The sequence below is a fragment of the Chanos chanos genome, chromosome 10 (assembly GCF_902362185.1).
Source record: "Chanos chanos chromosome 10, fChaCha1.1, whole genome shotgun sequence".
NCBI classification, from domain to species: Eukaryota; Metazoa; Chordata; class Actinopteri; order Gonorynchiformes; family Chanidae; genus Chanos; species Chanos chanos.
In genome coordinates this window covers 1,775,001-1,789,925 of record NC_044504.1, presented here as the reverse complement: position 1 = coordinate 1,789,925, position 14,925 = coordinate 1,775,001, and the positions used below count along the sequence as shown (strand labels likewise).

General features: G+C 40.7%; 2 protein-coding genes across 3 annotated transcripts in view; both read left to right on the top strand.

Moving 5' to 3' along the window:
* Nucleotides 1-1,555: 1,555 nt before the first annotated feature.
* Nucleotides 1,556-3,342, top strand: LOC115822459 (cytochrome c). Of its 2 annotated transcripts, XM_030786311.1 has the most exons (3): nucleotides 1,556-1,648; nucleotides 2,367-2,539; nucleotides 2,687-3,342. In XM_030786311.1, the coding sequence occupies exons 2-3, from the start codon at nucleotides 2,371-2,373 to the stop codon at nucleotides 2,830-2,832; spliced, it is 315 nt and encodes a 104-aa protein (XP_030642171.1). In that variant the 5' UTR covers nucleotides 1,556-1,648; nucleotides 2,367-2,370; the 3' UTR covers nucleotides 2,833-3,342. The 2 variants fall into 2 exon arrangements, with proteins under 2 accessions (XP_030642171.1, XP_030642172.1); XM_030786312.1 differs by lacking the exon at nucleotides 1,556-1,648 and having other exon boundaries at nucleotides 1,693-2,539.
* Nucleotides 3,343-5,757: 2,415 nt separating this feature from the next.
* The window catches only part of pde11a (phosphodiesterase 11a), a 55,701-nt gene continuing 46,533 nt past the window's right edge, over nucleotides 5,758-14,925 (top strand). The window contains exons 1-2 of the mRNA XM_030787038.1: nucleotides 5,758-6,540; nucleotides 7,551-7,709. Of these exons, the coding sequence (XP_030642898.1) occupies nucleotides 5,758-6,540; nucleotides 7,551-7,709 (942 nt within the window). The remainder of the gene's footprint in view (nucleotides 6,541-7,550; nucleotides 7,710-14,925) is intronic.

Genomic DNA, 14,925 nt, shown 5'->3' with positions numbered 1-14,925 from the left:
AGTAACACCAGATGAACTAGTAGAACATCCAAAGTCAGATGAAAAAATCCAGTTTTTCAGTCGACTGATCCCTTTATTAAAACATTTTACTCTCTGCTCTCTACTGTTTGAAAATGAACGTGTTTAGCGAATTTTTAATTTGTTACTAGTAAGTGACCACACTGCTTTTAGAAGGGCACCGGGATACGCATTTATATCGGTTAAGAAAGTGCAGGAGAGCAGAAACTTTTATTTTTGAAAAAAGGAGAGGCCAGTTTACGGTTTGCGTAAGATTCATAGTGTCATTTTTATTTCTTGCTTCACGAACGAGAGGTGACCCATATGACTTTTGAGTTTTAGGGAAACACAACCTGAAAATGCTCCTTTTTAAAAATATACTAGATTTTTTTTTATTATTTAAACATTTGTTCTCTTTGTATGTGACAGGTATTAAACATAACATAATTATCACATAACACACTTCATTAAAATATAGCCACCATAAAAAGTCGTGTATGGATTTTTATATGTTTACACATATTTCCTATTAAATGACCCACTAGGATCCAGGGCATATTACTGACCACCTTTTTTGGCTTTTTTTCTATCAGCATTCTCAAAATGATTTTTACTGGTTCTGCTCGCTATCCATCATACGGGTGACAAGTTGTAAAGTCCAGAAATTGTAGCGGAATGAAATACTAATACTATAATAAAGCCAATATGAGACTGATGCAAAATTTTATACCAACGCCAATGGTAATAGTTATACTAAGAAAAATACCAATGTCAACCCCAATAAGCCCACGAGTAATGGCAGTGATACTAGAGGCCGTAGGGGGAGTTGGAATCTTGCCCCTTCCACTGATTACGTCACACATATTCTCCAGTCATTTTTTCCGCACTGAGTTACACAAGATTAAGGATTACGAAAAAAAGCGAAGGCGAACTCGAAGAACGTTAACATGCCAACGTGTGCTTTATTAGTGTCTGCGTCTTCTGAACTGAGATAAAACCATAATTTGACATGCATAATAAACGATGCGCACTTCAATTTATCGAAAAAATCACACTTTCCAGAATTCATTACGCGTCAGTGTTGTCGACGTAACAACAACAACAACAACAACAACAACAAAACAGGTTGTGTAATTGAAATATGATACGTTTAAAATACACTAAAATGACTGTATCAGGCCAGCTCCTGGAACACCATCAAGAAAATGTAACAAAGTTAATGAAATAGTTGATGGGGACGTTGTGAGGCTGCGAGCAGCTCATTGTATAACAAGTAGTTGTACAGCATCTTCTCCATAGTCATGCTTTGGAAAGTGCCTGGAAGACATGACAGAGTGTATTTAGTAACTGGGTAACTGAAAATGTCAAACTCTTTTGACTCAAGTGATTGGCCAATTTTTGGGTCATACTATATATGGAATGACGGACTTGTGTAAAGCCCAGTTGTTTAACGTCTCACGACGTCAGAGGGTAGGGGATGACATCGAGTTTGTGAATGGATAGTCTACTCATGACGTAGCTAATACATATAGGCTATGCACACAGGTCAGCCTAAAAGGCAGAGCTTTAGTTTCCTTGGGAGCTGTGTTAGACATTGTCGACCGAGACCAGACGACCACACGGATTAATATACAGACCGCTGGATTTACAGGTAGGATTAACCGTTTTTATTCATCCAAAAACATCCATTTACTTTTTTAAGCTTTCTCCTTCCCTTAAATTGTTTTTTTAAGGAAGTTGTTTTGTAATAATTTCTGGTGCAGTTTCATAACTTTGAAAAGAAATGGGTATGACCTTGTGTTTTTCCTAAAGTAGAAAAATGTGCGGTTGCTGTCAACGTTTGTAACGAAAAAAACGAGAACAGCGGGCAAACAGTCACGGGGTACATCATATTGTTGAGCTATCACAAGGCTTAAAAAGTATGACCATTCTTAATTTTTAAAACAATTCTTACTGAGCTTCGCATATATGCTTGTTTTTGAGTATGGAATTCTACGACATCACGTCTCTTGACGATATTTCCAACTCCATGTGGTGTAAGTGTAATTGCGAAACAGTTAACACAGTGCCTCACAGACCCATCCCCATGCCCCCGGCTGTGAACATTACGAAACCTCAAGAACGAGACGAGCTACGTCAGCATATTGGCTACTGGAGAAGGAATGAAAGTCGTCCAGTTTCAGTTGAATAGGACCTGCCCATTCCAATACACTTAGTTATGAAACAGGTTACATTGCAGTGTATCCACCCTAATGCTGGTGACCGTGTGTCTGAAAGTTTTGCCATTTGTAAAGATTTCGTGGCGTGAAAGAGACCCTGCTGAAATACGATACTGTTACTCATGTGGTTGTCCGTTGTCTTTCGCGCAGGAAAATGGGTGACGTAGCCAAAGGAAAGAAGGTATTTGTTCAGAAGTGCGCACAGTGCCATACGGTCGAAAACGGAGGAAAGCACAAGGTGGGCCCAAACCTGTGGGGCCTTTTCGGTCGTAAGACAGGCCAAGCAGAGGGCTACACTTACACAGACGCCAACATATCCAAAGGTAAGACAACAACAAACAAAACAAAACAAAGTAACCCCCCCCCCCCTCCAACACACACATTTTTATGTAATCATCAGAGAAACCACGAGGAAGACTAGGTCGTCTTAGTTGTCATCAGTACCTTACATTTAGACTGTTTCCTTTCAGGTATCATTTGGAGTGATGACACATTGATGGTCTATTTGGAAAACCCGAAGAAATACATTCCAGGAACGAAGATGATTTTCGCGGGCATCAAGAAGAAGAAGGAACGTAGCGATCTCGTAGCATATCTGAAGGCATCTACGTCCTAGACCATTCTGAACAGAGGCCATTTCATTTTTGTTCTGTCATTGTACTTACTTTAAAGAGTATGAATATTTAAAATGGGAAACGAAGAATGTACAGATTTTGGGCATCGAAAACGCTTAATGCCATGTTTGGACAGAATGTGATATTTAAATGGTGTCGTGGTGACAAGGTATCACGGTTGACACATCAGTTCTTCCACGTTGATCTCAGCCCTTAAGAAGCGAAGTATAGACGACCCCTGGTTTAACAGGCGGTGTAGGTGGTAAATTATTTCAGTAAAGAACGAAGTATTCCAGAATATGTTGAGTTGACCGGTAATACTCTGTTCCAGAAATGGCTACATGTCTTAAATTTCACTGGTTTTAAGCTATCAGACACGTCTTTTTAGTTTATTTATTAAGACACTGTCAGATCTACCTCTTCTCTTGACTGTTGTCTTCACATACTGTCTTAAAAAGCCATTTTTGATGTCTTAGTTATCTGATTACTGAAATAAATTATTTTTAACATTCTGCTTGTGTCAGACTTATTGAGTTTGGATACACTCATGTTTTTAATTGTTTGTAGTAAGTGTAATATTTGCATGAAAATAATCGACAAATCCATGTTCAAATTGTAGGTAGATTGGCTTGGCTTTAATATCATGCTAGCCCAAACTCTGTGTGCACGCCCCGGTATCCTTCTGGTCCTGCCAGTGTAACCGTAGCCTATATCGTATTAATACGGAATCTCTTCCATAACAAAATCATGTTTACCAGTTTTAGATCTCAAGACTAACTTGTCCGATTAAATGTTTGGATGTCCAGTTAAAAACTGTCACGATTTCTACGCGTTTTGTAGACAAAGACAATCTTTGTGTCATCAAAAGTGCATACTGTCCTTAACCAAAGGGCGGTATCGATTATAATTATGATGCTAAGGATTCACTCAGATAGAACACAGGTTTATAGAAGAAGTGCCTCGCTATGTGAGAATAATGTGTTACTAGCCCTATTTTGTTTGATTAATTTAAGAAATGTAAAATGCTTTAAAATGCCGATATGGGCATTATAAGTGAGTACTTTACGTAAGTGTATACCCGAAAACATAATCTGGATTGTCAAAACAAACAAATCACTAAACAGTACACTATTTAGTTGTCTTTTCTTAACCAGCAATTAGTTCGCTGTTGTAGTTGGTCAACGAAAGTACTGTGTTTTTAAACCACCAGGGGCCGCTGTAACTATGGCTCTGCGGTAGCGGTACACCTAGTACACAAGAAACGGCTTTCACATATCTTCAGCACAGTCATAACCCAAATAATGGAAACACTTGAGTAAATGAGAGATCTAATGTATACTGAACGCAGGCGCTCTGCGCAGGTGTGGTCCCGTCTTGGCATGGGTCATGTGTATGAGATCTAAGAGGGCCCGGTCGTTTTGTAAATACACTTGTGGATAAAGGAAGAGATCTTAGAGATTCTGAAAAGGTTCGTTCTTACGGTACGTGTTCCAAGAGCGTCTTTTAAGAGAAGTGCTCAACCTGCGGATGTTTTAGGAGGAACAGCAGTTAAGGTGTAACTATGCTGACGGGGAAATTCACCTGCTAAGGATCCGCTTTAGTCGATAGTCTCTGTTGCTTGACCATTAGGCTATATCCGTACTTTTGTTCACAATGCAAGGCAAAACAGGCAAACAACTCAATCAGTTAACTGATCAGTTAAATATTATGTTCGTCAATTTTTTTTCCCAAAAGAGTCCTTCAAGAACTTTACAGAGAAAGACAGTCGTAAGAGCATAAATCCCTGATTCCAACTGAAATTGCCTGGAGTAAAAGGATAAGGATGCAGAAGCCGTGGTCAACACTGTAGAACAACTTAGTTTACGGTCAAACGAGTTATATTATTTTCGCCAAGCAGGCGAGCATGTATGTGGCACACATCAAAGGGCATGTTTTGGGTCTGCTTAACCCAAGAGCACTGAAGCATTTTTTATAATGGCGGTGGTCTCCTCCAGAATGGGGTATAATATTCATGAAAACGATGTAAACTACATGTCATGACTAAAACTGTCAAATGAACACCCTGAAACCCAACTGAACACTTAGGGGCAATTCTGGGGCGACGCCTGAGACTGCGTATTACCAAATACAAAACGATGGGATTTCATCATTCACTTGTAGAATCTGTGTCAAGGCACATTGAAGCTCTGCCGCCTGCGTATGGCTGTCTAAGACTCCGCATACCGGGTCTCCCTTCATTTTAACAGTTAAATGTACTTAGACCGACAGCGAGCGCAAATTCTCACGATTTTCCGGCAACGCGCTACAAGCAAGAAAGAAACATATCTATTAGGTAATTAGCATAGAATCTAAATGTCTCAGTTTTGCTATAACAGCGAGGAAACATGCTCATCGTGATTTACAATTGCTTAAATTGTCCAACTATGGAAACGTCAACCAACGAAAGGCTATAGCCAATACTCCAGCAGCAATCAGTTGACATCTCCAACGTCACTAGTACACATCCATTATGCTGCGCTACACTCCCCCCTTTAGCTGGTGATGCTACGGGGCGCAGAGTTAGAATGTAGAACAATTTTGAAGTTCGAAGAGAGCGTTAACGCAGACTTGCATCCAGTCAAATATGACGAGGTCTACAGAGAAGCAGACTTACAGTGGACATGCTACGGTAACATGTGAAAAATGGAATTATTCATGTCGACTGAGACGAAATTTGCAAGTGGTCGCTCGCTGTGTTCCTCTCTGTGTTGTGGGTGTTTTTTTCTCGTAACACACACACATACACAAAAAACCCTCAACAAGCCTGTTTAACAATTTTACAGTCGTAAACATTTTTCAACTTGTATATACTCTCGCGACAATATAAATGACCATTCATTGTGCGTTCTTCTTGGATTGGTTCAGCACGGACCAAATTAATAAGAGAGATGGCAGTATCAAACATGGTCTTTTCCGATGTTGAAAGTTTCCTGGACAGTCACCCAGAGTTACTTGAAGACTATCTGAACAGGAAAGGTAAATACAGTTTGGTGGAAAAATGGCTCAAGAATCATCAAGCAAGTAAAACTGCAGTAAATTCCACAGCGGAACCGGACAAAGCGGGCGTCTGCAAGGACAGCTGGGCGAGCAAAGGTGATGGTTTGCAGCGGCGGGCATCTCAGAAAGAGCTGCGGAAAACTTTTGCTAGGTCCAAAGCCATCAACGCCAACAGGACGTACGATGAACACGTTAATTCCCGGTCTCAGGAACCCCTTACTAGCATGAGGAGACGGGCTTTACTGAGGAAAGCTAGCTCCCTGCCTCCCACTACGGCTCACATTCTAAGCGCGCTGCTGGAATCACGGGTGAACATTCCTCAGTATCCGTCCACAGCAGTAGATTATAAATATTACCTCAAAGAACACAACGAGAGAGAGTTTTTCCTGGAATTGGTGAAGGACATATCCAATGACTTGGATTTAACGAGTCTCAGTTACAAAATCCTGGTGTTTGTGTGTATTATGGTCGACGCTGACCGTTGCTCGTTATTCCTGGTGGAGGGCACAGCGAATAAGAAAACGCTGGTATCGAAATTCTTTGATGTTCACGCCGGGACCACGGTACTACCGTCTTTGAGTAACTCCGATGAAGTTCAGGTACCGTGGGGAAAAGGAATAATTGGTTACGTAGCTGAGCATGGGGAGACTGTCAATATCCCCGATGCCTATCAGGTGAGTTTGGATAATTCAATATTAAAAATAATATGTTATGCCAGTTTAATATTTTCAGTTTGTCCCCTTCAGTCTCTGATGAGGGGACTCTCCTAATACTCCAGCACTTTCACTTGATGGATTTGACATTTAATGTATCCTGAGCGGTTAATTGCGATCAGTTTGATAACTGTAGAATTGATCAACGTTGCCACAGTTTTCAGAAGGATCTATACTAGCATGCCCTGAAATAACGAGCAGGGTTAAGATATGTGCATATTGACCGCCTGAATCGATTGCCCCGCTCCCAGTCAAATTTTCACTCCACCTGTTTCAGTATGTAGGCCAGTACGCAGCAACCAAAGGCGGAAACGCGTATTCACTCTAACCTGCAACAGGTCAATAACTCCTTTACAGGAAAGTCAGGCATATAACACAGAAATATTTCACGTTTAATCACATGGGATATTGTTGTACAACCCTTTTTAGCCAGCGAACATGGAACAGATGCTGTAGAGAAGTTTACACTTATAAGCAAAGAACTCTTTAACAGAAGATTGCAGTCAATGTCGGATGCGTGACAACTTCATTAATGTTGCAGTATTCTAGCTCTGACGCTATAACAGGGCGTTTTTCATTTATCTTAGATTACTTGACTCTTCTACTGTACCCATTATATGAAGTGAACTTCGTCTAAGAGAGGTGATGTCAGCCCTCAGAAAGCCCAAGAACTTTATGTGACATTACTCAAGAAAGTTTTTTGACTTCAGCATGAGTAAACTTTGGTCTTTTTATTGAAGACCGCTGACACATCATCCAATGTTATGAAGGAGAGCAGGACAGTTTGCCTCAGTTTCTTGTTGTAATCTCAGTTTAAACATTTTGGTAGTGCTCATGTAAGAAATGAAGACCATATTTTTTGTGTGAAAGAGCTACTAAGCACAGGAAAACTTTTGATAGGCCATGCCATAGTTAATCTTGAATGAAAGGACGTAGACTTGTCTAGTGTAATGTGCGTGGTTTTTTTGCAGGACCACCGTTTCAGTGATGAGATTGACAAACTGACTGGGTACAAGACCAAGTCTCTGCTGTGCATGCCCATTCGCAACAGTGATGGAGAGATCATAGGAGTGGCCCAGGCGATCAACAAAACCACAGGAGGAGCCCTCTTCACCGAGGACGATGAGAAGGTAATGTGTTTGTTTGTTTGTTTTGGATAGAGAGGCTTTGAGTTGGTTGTCACATTGTAACTGAATGACAGCTTAATTGTCAAAGTTATGCTTAGTCGGTGCTTTCCACCATTCATGGCACGAGGTTCTCTCTCTCTCTCTCTCTTTCTCTCTCTCGCGTGCGTATGCACGCTCTCTCTCTGTCTCTCTCACTCACTCCCTCGCTCTTGCTCTTGCTCTCTTCTCTTGGTCTGCTTTGGATGTATTCTGTTTGGCACCCTTATGTAACACATTAGAAACAGTTAGATCCCCATGGATTGGAGTAAAAGACTGTGATATGTGGACCATGAGACCCAAAAGCACTTTTAGATGAATAACTGTGTCCCATTATATGAATTAGTCAAGATTCTCCAGCATGCAGTGAAAAAACAAAACAAAAAAAACTCCCCAGTCTCCAGACCTTCATAAATATGCTGTTCTCATACAATCTGTAGTAGAAGACATTTTCAGAAGTGCTATAATAACCGTAATTAGTCAGGTTTTAAACATCACATTTGAAATTGTTTTAGTGTGTGTGTGTGTGTGTGTGTGTACGTGTGTGCATGCAGAGCTTAGTAGCAAATGATTATTTTCACATTATATACACTCAGCCTGTGGATGACTTGAGCGTGACTCCAGTGAAATTGCTGCCTGAGTTCAGAATGTTCCATGGCTAGTCTTCGTTCTGAAAACCAGGTTTAACTCTTTTTTTTCCCCTTTTTTTCCTCCTACTCTGTATTGAAAAACCTGTCAATCGTGCTGGTCAGCACATCTGCGGAGTGAAGGGGGGGGGAGGGGGTGCAGATCTATTGAACATTTTCAAAGCTGTTGGATTGCCTGATTGGTCATGGCATGCGGTTCGTAATTACTTGGGCATTAATGTCCATGGACCAAAATAATTGCCGTCTTCATGATCTACCTATGAAATGTTCATTTAGCGAAAAGGGCGAGAGCAAGCTGTGCTCGACACGCCTTTATTCAGATGAGGAGGGGATAGGGGCACTCTGAAATATTGTACCTCTGTGTGCCTTAGACCACTGTTTTAAAAAAGAGGACAGGTGCTTCATGGTACAAATTATTATCTCTGGGAACTTAATCAAAATAAGAGCAGAAGATCCACAATATTCAGGTTTAAAGTACTTTTAATGTTTACTGCAGAGGGCTAAAAAAACCCTTTCACATTAACTTTTCATTCACACTGTGATTAATTTGAGCAATGACAGTGAATTTTTAGTGCTTATGAGTATAAGAGAAATATGTACATTACCTTAAGGGGTTTCTCTAACAGTTATACATCACCCACCCAGTCCTCTGTCGCAAGAGGTAAGTGACCGGGGATACTGGAAAGGGAAATGAAAGAAATGTGGTCTTAGTTATACAGACCTAGAACGTTTACACAACCAGTGGCAGGTTGGGCATTCTTTGAGGAGTAATTAGGGAGAAACTAACAAACACACACACACATGCACACACACACACACATCAAACTAAACAAAAAAGGAACAAAGAAAGGAATACCTGCTAACAGATGAACTTTGGATATTGGCATCATAAAGAATATTGGTCCCAAAGCAAAACACAGAAACGTGAAGGAACGCTGTAATTGTGCAGAGTGTTGGAAAGATTATATAGCAGCACGGTGTTCATTATAAAAGGCTTCAGAGCCTGTGTCACGGGCTGGTGTGATGTACGGCATAGCTCTAAGACAAAAACAGCCCTCTGCATGCTTTACATCTTTACACAAGACGGCGATTTTCTTGTGAACAGCCAATAAAAAGGTATTGAGTGCATTAAATCAGATACTCAGTCAGTTCTGAGAAGCTGACCTCTGTTGTGCTTGCATTAAGTCTTGTCAGGTAATTAGATTTTAATTGTCTTGTTTGCACTTTAAAGGGGTGGGGGCTTTTTTTTTTGTGATCATCAGAAACCTGCTGAGCTTGGCGGATTACGCTTAATAACCAGAGTCCACAGATAGAGATGGGGGGAAGAGAGAGAGGGAGAGGGAGAGGGAGAATTCTTAAAGACCTTCATTGGCGCACCTTCCTCAAGATTCAAAACACAGTAAAACTCATTTGATTAAAATCAAATAACATTATCAAAGAGACAGAGGGCTACAGACAAAGACCTAATGGCCTAATATAAAACATTTAGAGCCTGATTGTAGTTTTATGTCTTGCACAACTTTAGTTTGCTTATTTGTGTGAGGTCCAGCGATCACCTGCATCGTGCCTCACCACAAGTGTTTTACATATGGTTCAATGAAACTTGGAAATTACCGTACAAACATAATTACTAAGATTGTGTCGGACTGGTCTGACAATATGAATGATCTCGCGTATGAACTGTTGCGGGTCTTTTGAAGAGCTCTGGTAACGGTCGGAAGAAACGCGCGAGCAGCTCTGAATGGACAGAATAAGCCAAAGCAACGAAGAAAAGGAGGCTGATGTGTGACATTGATCTTTTTGTCGGGACCTGCTGATTTCTAACGAGCCATTATTCGGCACGGTAACTCGTTTAGCTTCCAGTGCATCATCTCGTAACCCTAACGAGCGTGGAATAGGCTTACACTGGTCCTTCAAACACACGGCAGTCAGGACTTTGGCTCTACTGGCAAACTTGCAGCTGTTAGGACAACATTTAGGCTTTCTTCATCCCTACTTATCTCAACGTAACATATTTTAGAGATATTTTTAAGAAAGACCTAGAAAAAATACTCCCCACATCTTCGGAGGAGTAATTTCGAACTGAATTCATGATAAGACTTCCCTACGTTTAGGTTTAAACAGAGTTAATGCACTAGCTGTTTCTCACTAACGTATAGTGAAGTTGAACGTTGTCCCACCGTGTCTTTGCGGATGCTAATCACCGACACTGCGAGTGCAGTGTGGTTTTCATGTGGTTTTCACTGTGCATTAGCGTCACCGAGATAGGCGCGGGCCTTTGTGTTGAATTAATGATGATTTTTTTTTTCCACGTGTCTGCATGTGAGAACGGAGAGCGTGTATATAACTAAGTTTTAAGCTTGAAAAATTCTATGAGTGGCTGGTCTGTATAGACGGAGATGTAATGGACTTCCAGCTTTTTGTGAGATCGGTGGATGTAACAACCATGTTTCGTGTTCTAAGGATAGCCACTCATTTCTGTAAAAAAAAAAAAAAAAAGTATTCGGAATCAGCGCAGGTATTAGGCGTAGATGACCACACAAACTTTACAGTTTTTGCTGTTTTGCGTGGAAGAGTGACTTTGGTATATGAATTTAGAGTATTAGGAGCATGAATGAGTGAATTATCATTCATTAGCATTTAGCAAAAATCACAAATTGTCTGAAAATACGTGAGTATAGTTCTAGAAGCTTAGAGCGTAGGTGCTATCTCATATACCAATCAATAGTTATGACACAGGGGTTCGTTTTCACGTGGGCTTGTTGTACTGAGCCTGTTTATCCCTCGTGAATTGCCTTTGTGTTGATCTCTTCAGCGTTTCATGCATCTTTATTCCTAAATGCCACAGTTCTTCAAATTCTATCATAATAATTTCCCGTGGGATTAGGCTGCATAAGGATATGATATTATTGGATAATTTATGTGTAATTATATCTTGTCATTACCTCTATTTGAGGGAATGTATGCATTAAATTTAACACATGCTAATAATCATATGACGCATACGACTACTGTGAATTTGCATTAAGGCTTTTGTGTTATCAGTTCCAGTTATGTTGCGTTGCTATGAAAGACTCTAATAGAATCATATAAACATTGTGACGTAACTTTTAAAGGTCTTCAGTGGTCTGTCAATCAAGCATTCCCCGCCCTCTCTTTAGTGATCTGCTCAGCCTTGCTTTGTCAAATTGAGTTGACGCAGTGTTGTAGTAACATAAACAGTTAGCTGTTTCTGAATAGGGTTTCATTCACCTGCACATTGAAATATGAAAGTTACTTTGGTTAAGCTTTTTTTCTCTGTTCACCTCTGCACAGGAGCATGACGAACTCAAGGAAAAGCTAAAACAAAACATTAAAAAATGTATCAAATATTATTTAATGCTTAAGGAGATAGATAGATAGATAGATAGATAGATAGATAGATAGATAGATAGATAGATAGATAGATCTACTACGGATGGCCCTTTGTTTGCTGTTTTCGATACGCTAACTGCTGTGTTAATCTTATCTGTGGTGTGGCTATTAAAACAAACAGAACTTGCAGAGATAAGACCACTCATGCAGTGAAATATAGTATCAGACATTTTCTGTGTGTGTGCACTTGTGTGTGTGCACTCAAGCACTCATGTCAAAAATATTCAGGAGCAGAGCATGTGTGGGAGGACAATATGGTTGTGATTAAAAACCCTCAACATACATAATCAGCATTCGCTCTGGAGGTCTACTGAGCTCTTTAAAGCTCAGCTGATCACACTTTGGACGCATAAAGCAAGCAGAGAGTGGAGTTTTATTTCACTTCGAATACAAATAAGGCTGAGTTTCATTTTCTAAAAGTGCCGAGTATTTCCATTTAAAAATCCCTGTTATATCTGAATAAATACATATGTGCTAGATTTCTCAACTTGCCATTAACCTTTGAAGGCAGTGTGAGAACATGGTGTGGTTTACCAACGGCTCTCAACGTGTTCATATTCATCAGTAACCAAGTAAATGCCAGAAACAGCTTTTATAAGAAGGTTTCAGAATTGAGCTATAAACCTGAAGTCAGCGCAGAACCCGTATTTGTCTTTTAAAACTTACTTTTGACTGGAAAGCGTTTTTTTTTTTTCACCTGTTGTACTACAGTACAGTGTTAAAGCTGCTCTTTAAAGTAGGGCATGAGGAGCCCTGAGGTGATCGCCCGAGTCACGTCGATGATCACCTGTGAAGGTTGCGCCGAGTATTCTCTCGGTAAATTTGCTCAGAGCAAAACAAACAAAACAAAACAATGCGAATGGGGGGGGGGGGGAGCTTTAATGAGGTCAGGCGATCGTTTCTTCTTTCCGCTGGATCTTTGGAGCGTGTGGCTGTGTATCCGAATGTGAATAGAATAACGAGGAAGAAGATGAATAGCAGCTGATATTTCTCTCACTGTGCCTTGTTCTGGTATGAATATTTGATGTTGCCATAAGAGCATTCGGAGCTGGGGAGGGAGTGTTGGGGGGGGGGGGGGGGGGGGGGGCTGAAGTGAAAGAGGCCGTTGTGAGGGATGGGATTGCAAAAACCAAGAAACTGAACAACTGAAAGAGAGGGAGCGTTTTGAACTGCCGTCTTGCTTACTGCCCCAGCGTGGAACATCCACAAGTCAACACTTTGTTCTCACAGTAATTCTCCACTACAGACAAGCAACGTCCGTTAACTGGGGTGTGGCCTGACTATTTTACAGCTAAGCCTCAACAATGTAGAGCAGCATCTTTGCGTTTTATCCGATCTCAAGGACCGAAAATAAAGACAGATGATGGCCGGAGCTGTCAATACTGCTCCTTGAGGCCTTGATCAGTTTGTTTCGTTATTAAATCATTCTTCACCCGGGACTCAACACCAGCCCGGCGCTCTGTAGGCTAAACACCCTCATTTGCAAAGCAGCCCAGTGTAATGGCAAGTCAGACAGAATCCAATTAGAGCGTCCAGTGCTCTCCTCTAATCTCAGATCCTCTTCCACAGATCCATAATGGAGCTGCACAGGTCTCCTGCTCTAATTCATCTGATCCCTTTGAATGTATTGATTGACTCAGGCCACTGCTCCTTTAAAGACTTTATTGGGTTATTATATAATAAACAGAAGCTTCACGGTTGTTTGTTGTTTATGTTTCAGTTTTGTTGTTTTGAAATTGATTCTTGCGAGAGGCTTTATTTCCAATACACCATGAACTAATATGAGTTCGTTTTTTATTTTTATTTTCTAATGCAAACTCTGCATTCACTGACCCCTTGGTGTAATTCAAAGCAAAACATTCATTCTAAATCATTCAGAGCAGAAATTCTTCTTTTTCATTGATATTCATTCTCTGTTTTGTCAGTTGGAATGTTATTTTGCATATAGTATAATGCTTTGTGGAAAAACAATGGTACAACTATCCAGACCGACAAAATTGCTTCTTTAACTTGGACGACTATGGTCCACAGACACTTAAGCTGATGTCTCTCACTGTCGAATGAAGACCCTGAGGAAAGAGGTGGGACTCGTATAACTGTCAAGACAACGTCAGGATTCCAGTCACTATACAGACTTTGGAAAACAGTCACACAGTGGCATTCAAATCTTCTGGTCTCCGGTATCTGTTGTGGGTAGAGTGAATAAAACATGAGCCTCATCCAGGTGTGCTGGTCTTACACTGACTCACATTCCTGTTTGAGCCTAAGTCTGGACGTCAGATACCTGTCCAAGTTTGTATGATTCAGTAATGAAAGAAAAAGAACCATCAGCATGTTGTGCAGTGACCCCTGCCCTGGATGTCAGAGAAATGTCCTTTGGTCTCCATATCGATGCCTGTCAGGCTTGATTCAGTCACATCTCTGACACCTCCTTTGTTCAGTTCACCTTAGAGAGGTCTGAGCCGTGTCAGGTCAAACCAACAGCCATCCACAGCACCTCCTCTATCATCTCAAAACTGATCAATATTTCTCACACTCTCTCTCTCTCTCTCTCTTTTTAATCAGTACTTGTATATCTCAAATGGTATCTCTGGTGTATTCTCAACAAATGGAAGTTCTCACACAAGCATTATTTTTTCTCTAATAAAAGATTCATTTGTTGTATTATATATATATATATATATATATATATATATATATATATATATTGTTTTATTTATTTATTTTTTTACAGATACTGAAGTATTTCTCATTGACGGGTAGCAAATAGGTTCTCTGTCGCTGCGAGCTGTTTTAGGAGGGAATGCATCACGTTCGTCAGAAAACCTTGTTTGAAGTGTCAGTCAAACAGCACCTGTTAACAATATTAGAGGCTGAGGAGTACGAAGAGAGCTTTGCATCACTTATAGACTCAGATGCACTGAGGGTTTTTTTTTGGGGAGTAGGAGCAGAGTGTGTGGAGAGGACGGTTGTGGAGCAGTAGCTGTCAGATGGGGCGTGATGTTAATGTCGGTGATTATCTGGTAAGAGGTGCTGACGCGCTCGTCGCGGGGAGACACCAGTTGGAATGTTGTTTGGGCCAATTAAGACGGCAGGAGACTACCACAGAATCACCTATTCAT

What these genes read in the sequence shown, in the direction of transcription:
- LOC115822459 (XM_030786311.1), top strand. Translation starts at nt 2,371, where the DNA reads ATGGGTGACGTAGCCAAAGGAAAGAAGGTATTTGTTCAGAAGTGCGCA. An exon ending in AGACGCCAACATATCCAAAG is followed by an intron (nt 2,540 to 2,686) that starts GTAAGACAACAA and finishes GTTTCCTTTCAG; the next exon opens with GTATCATTTGGAGTGATGAC.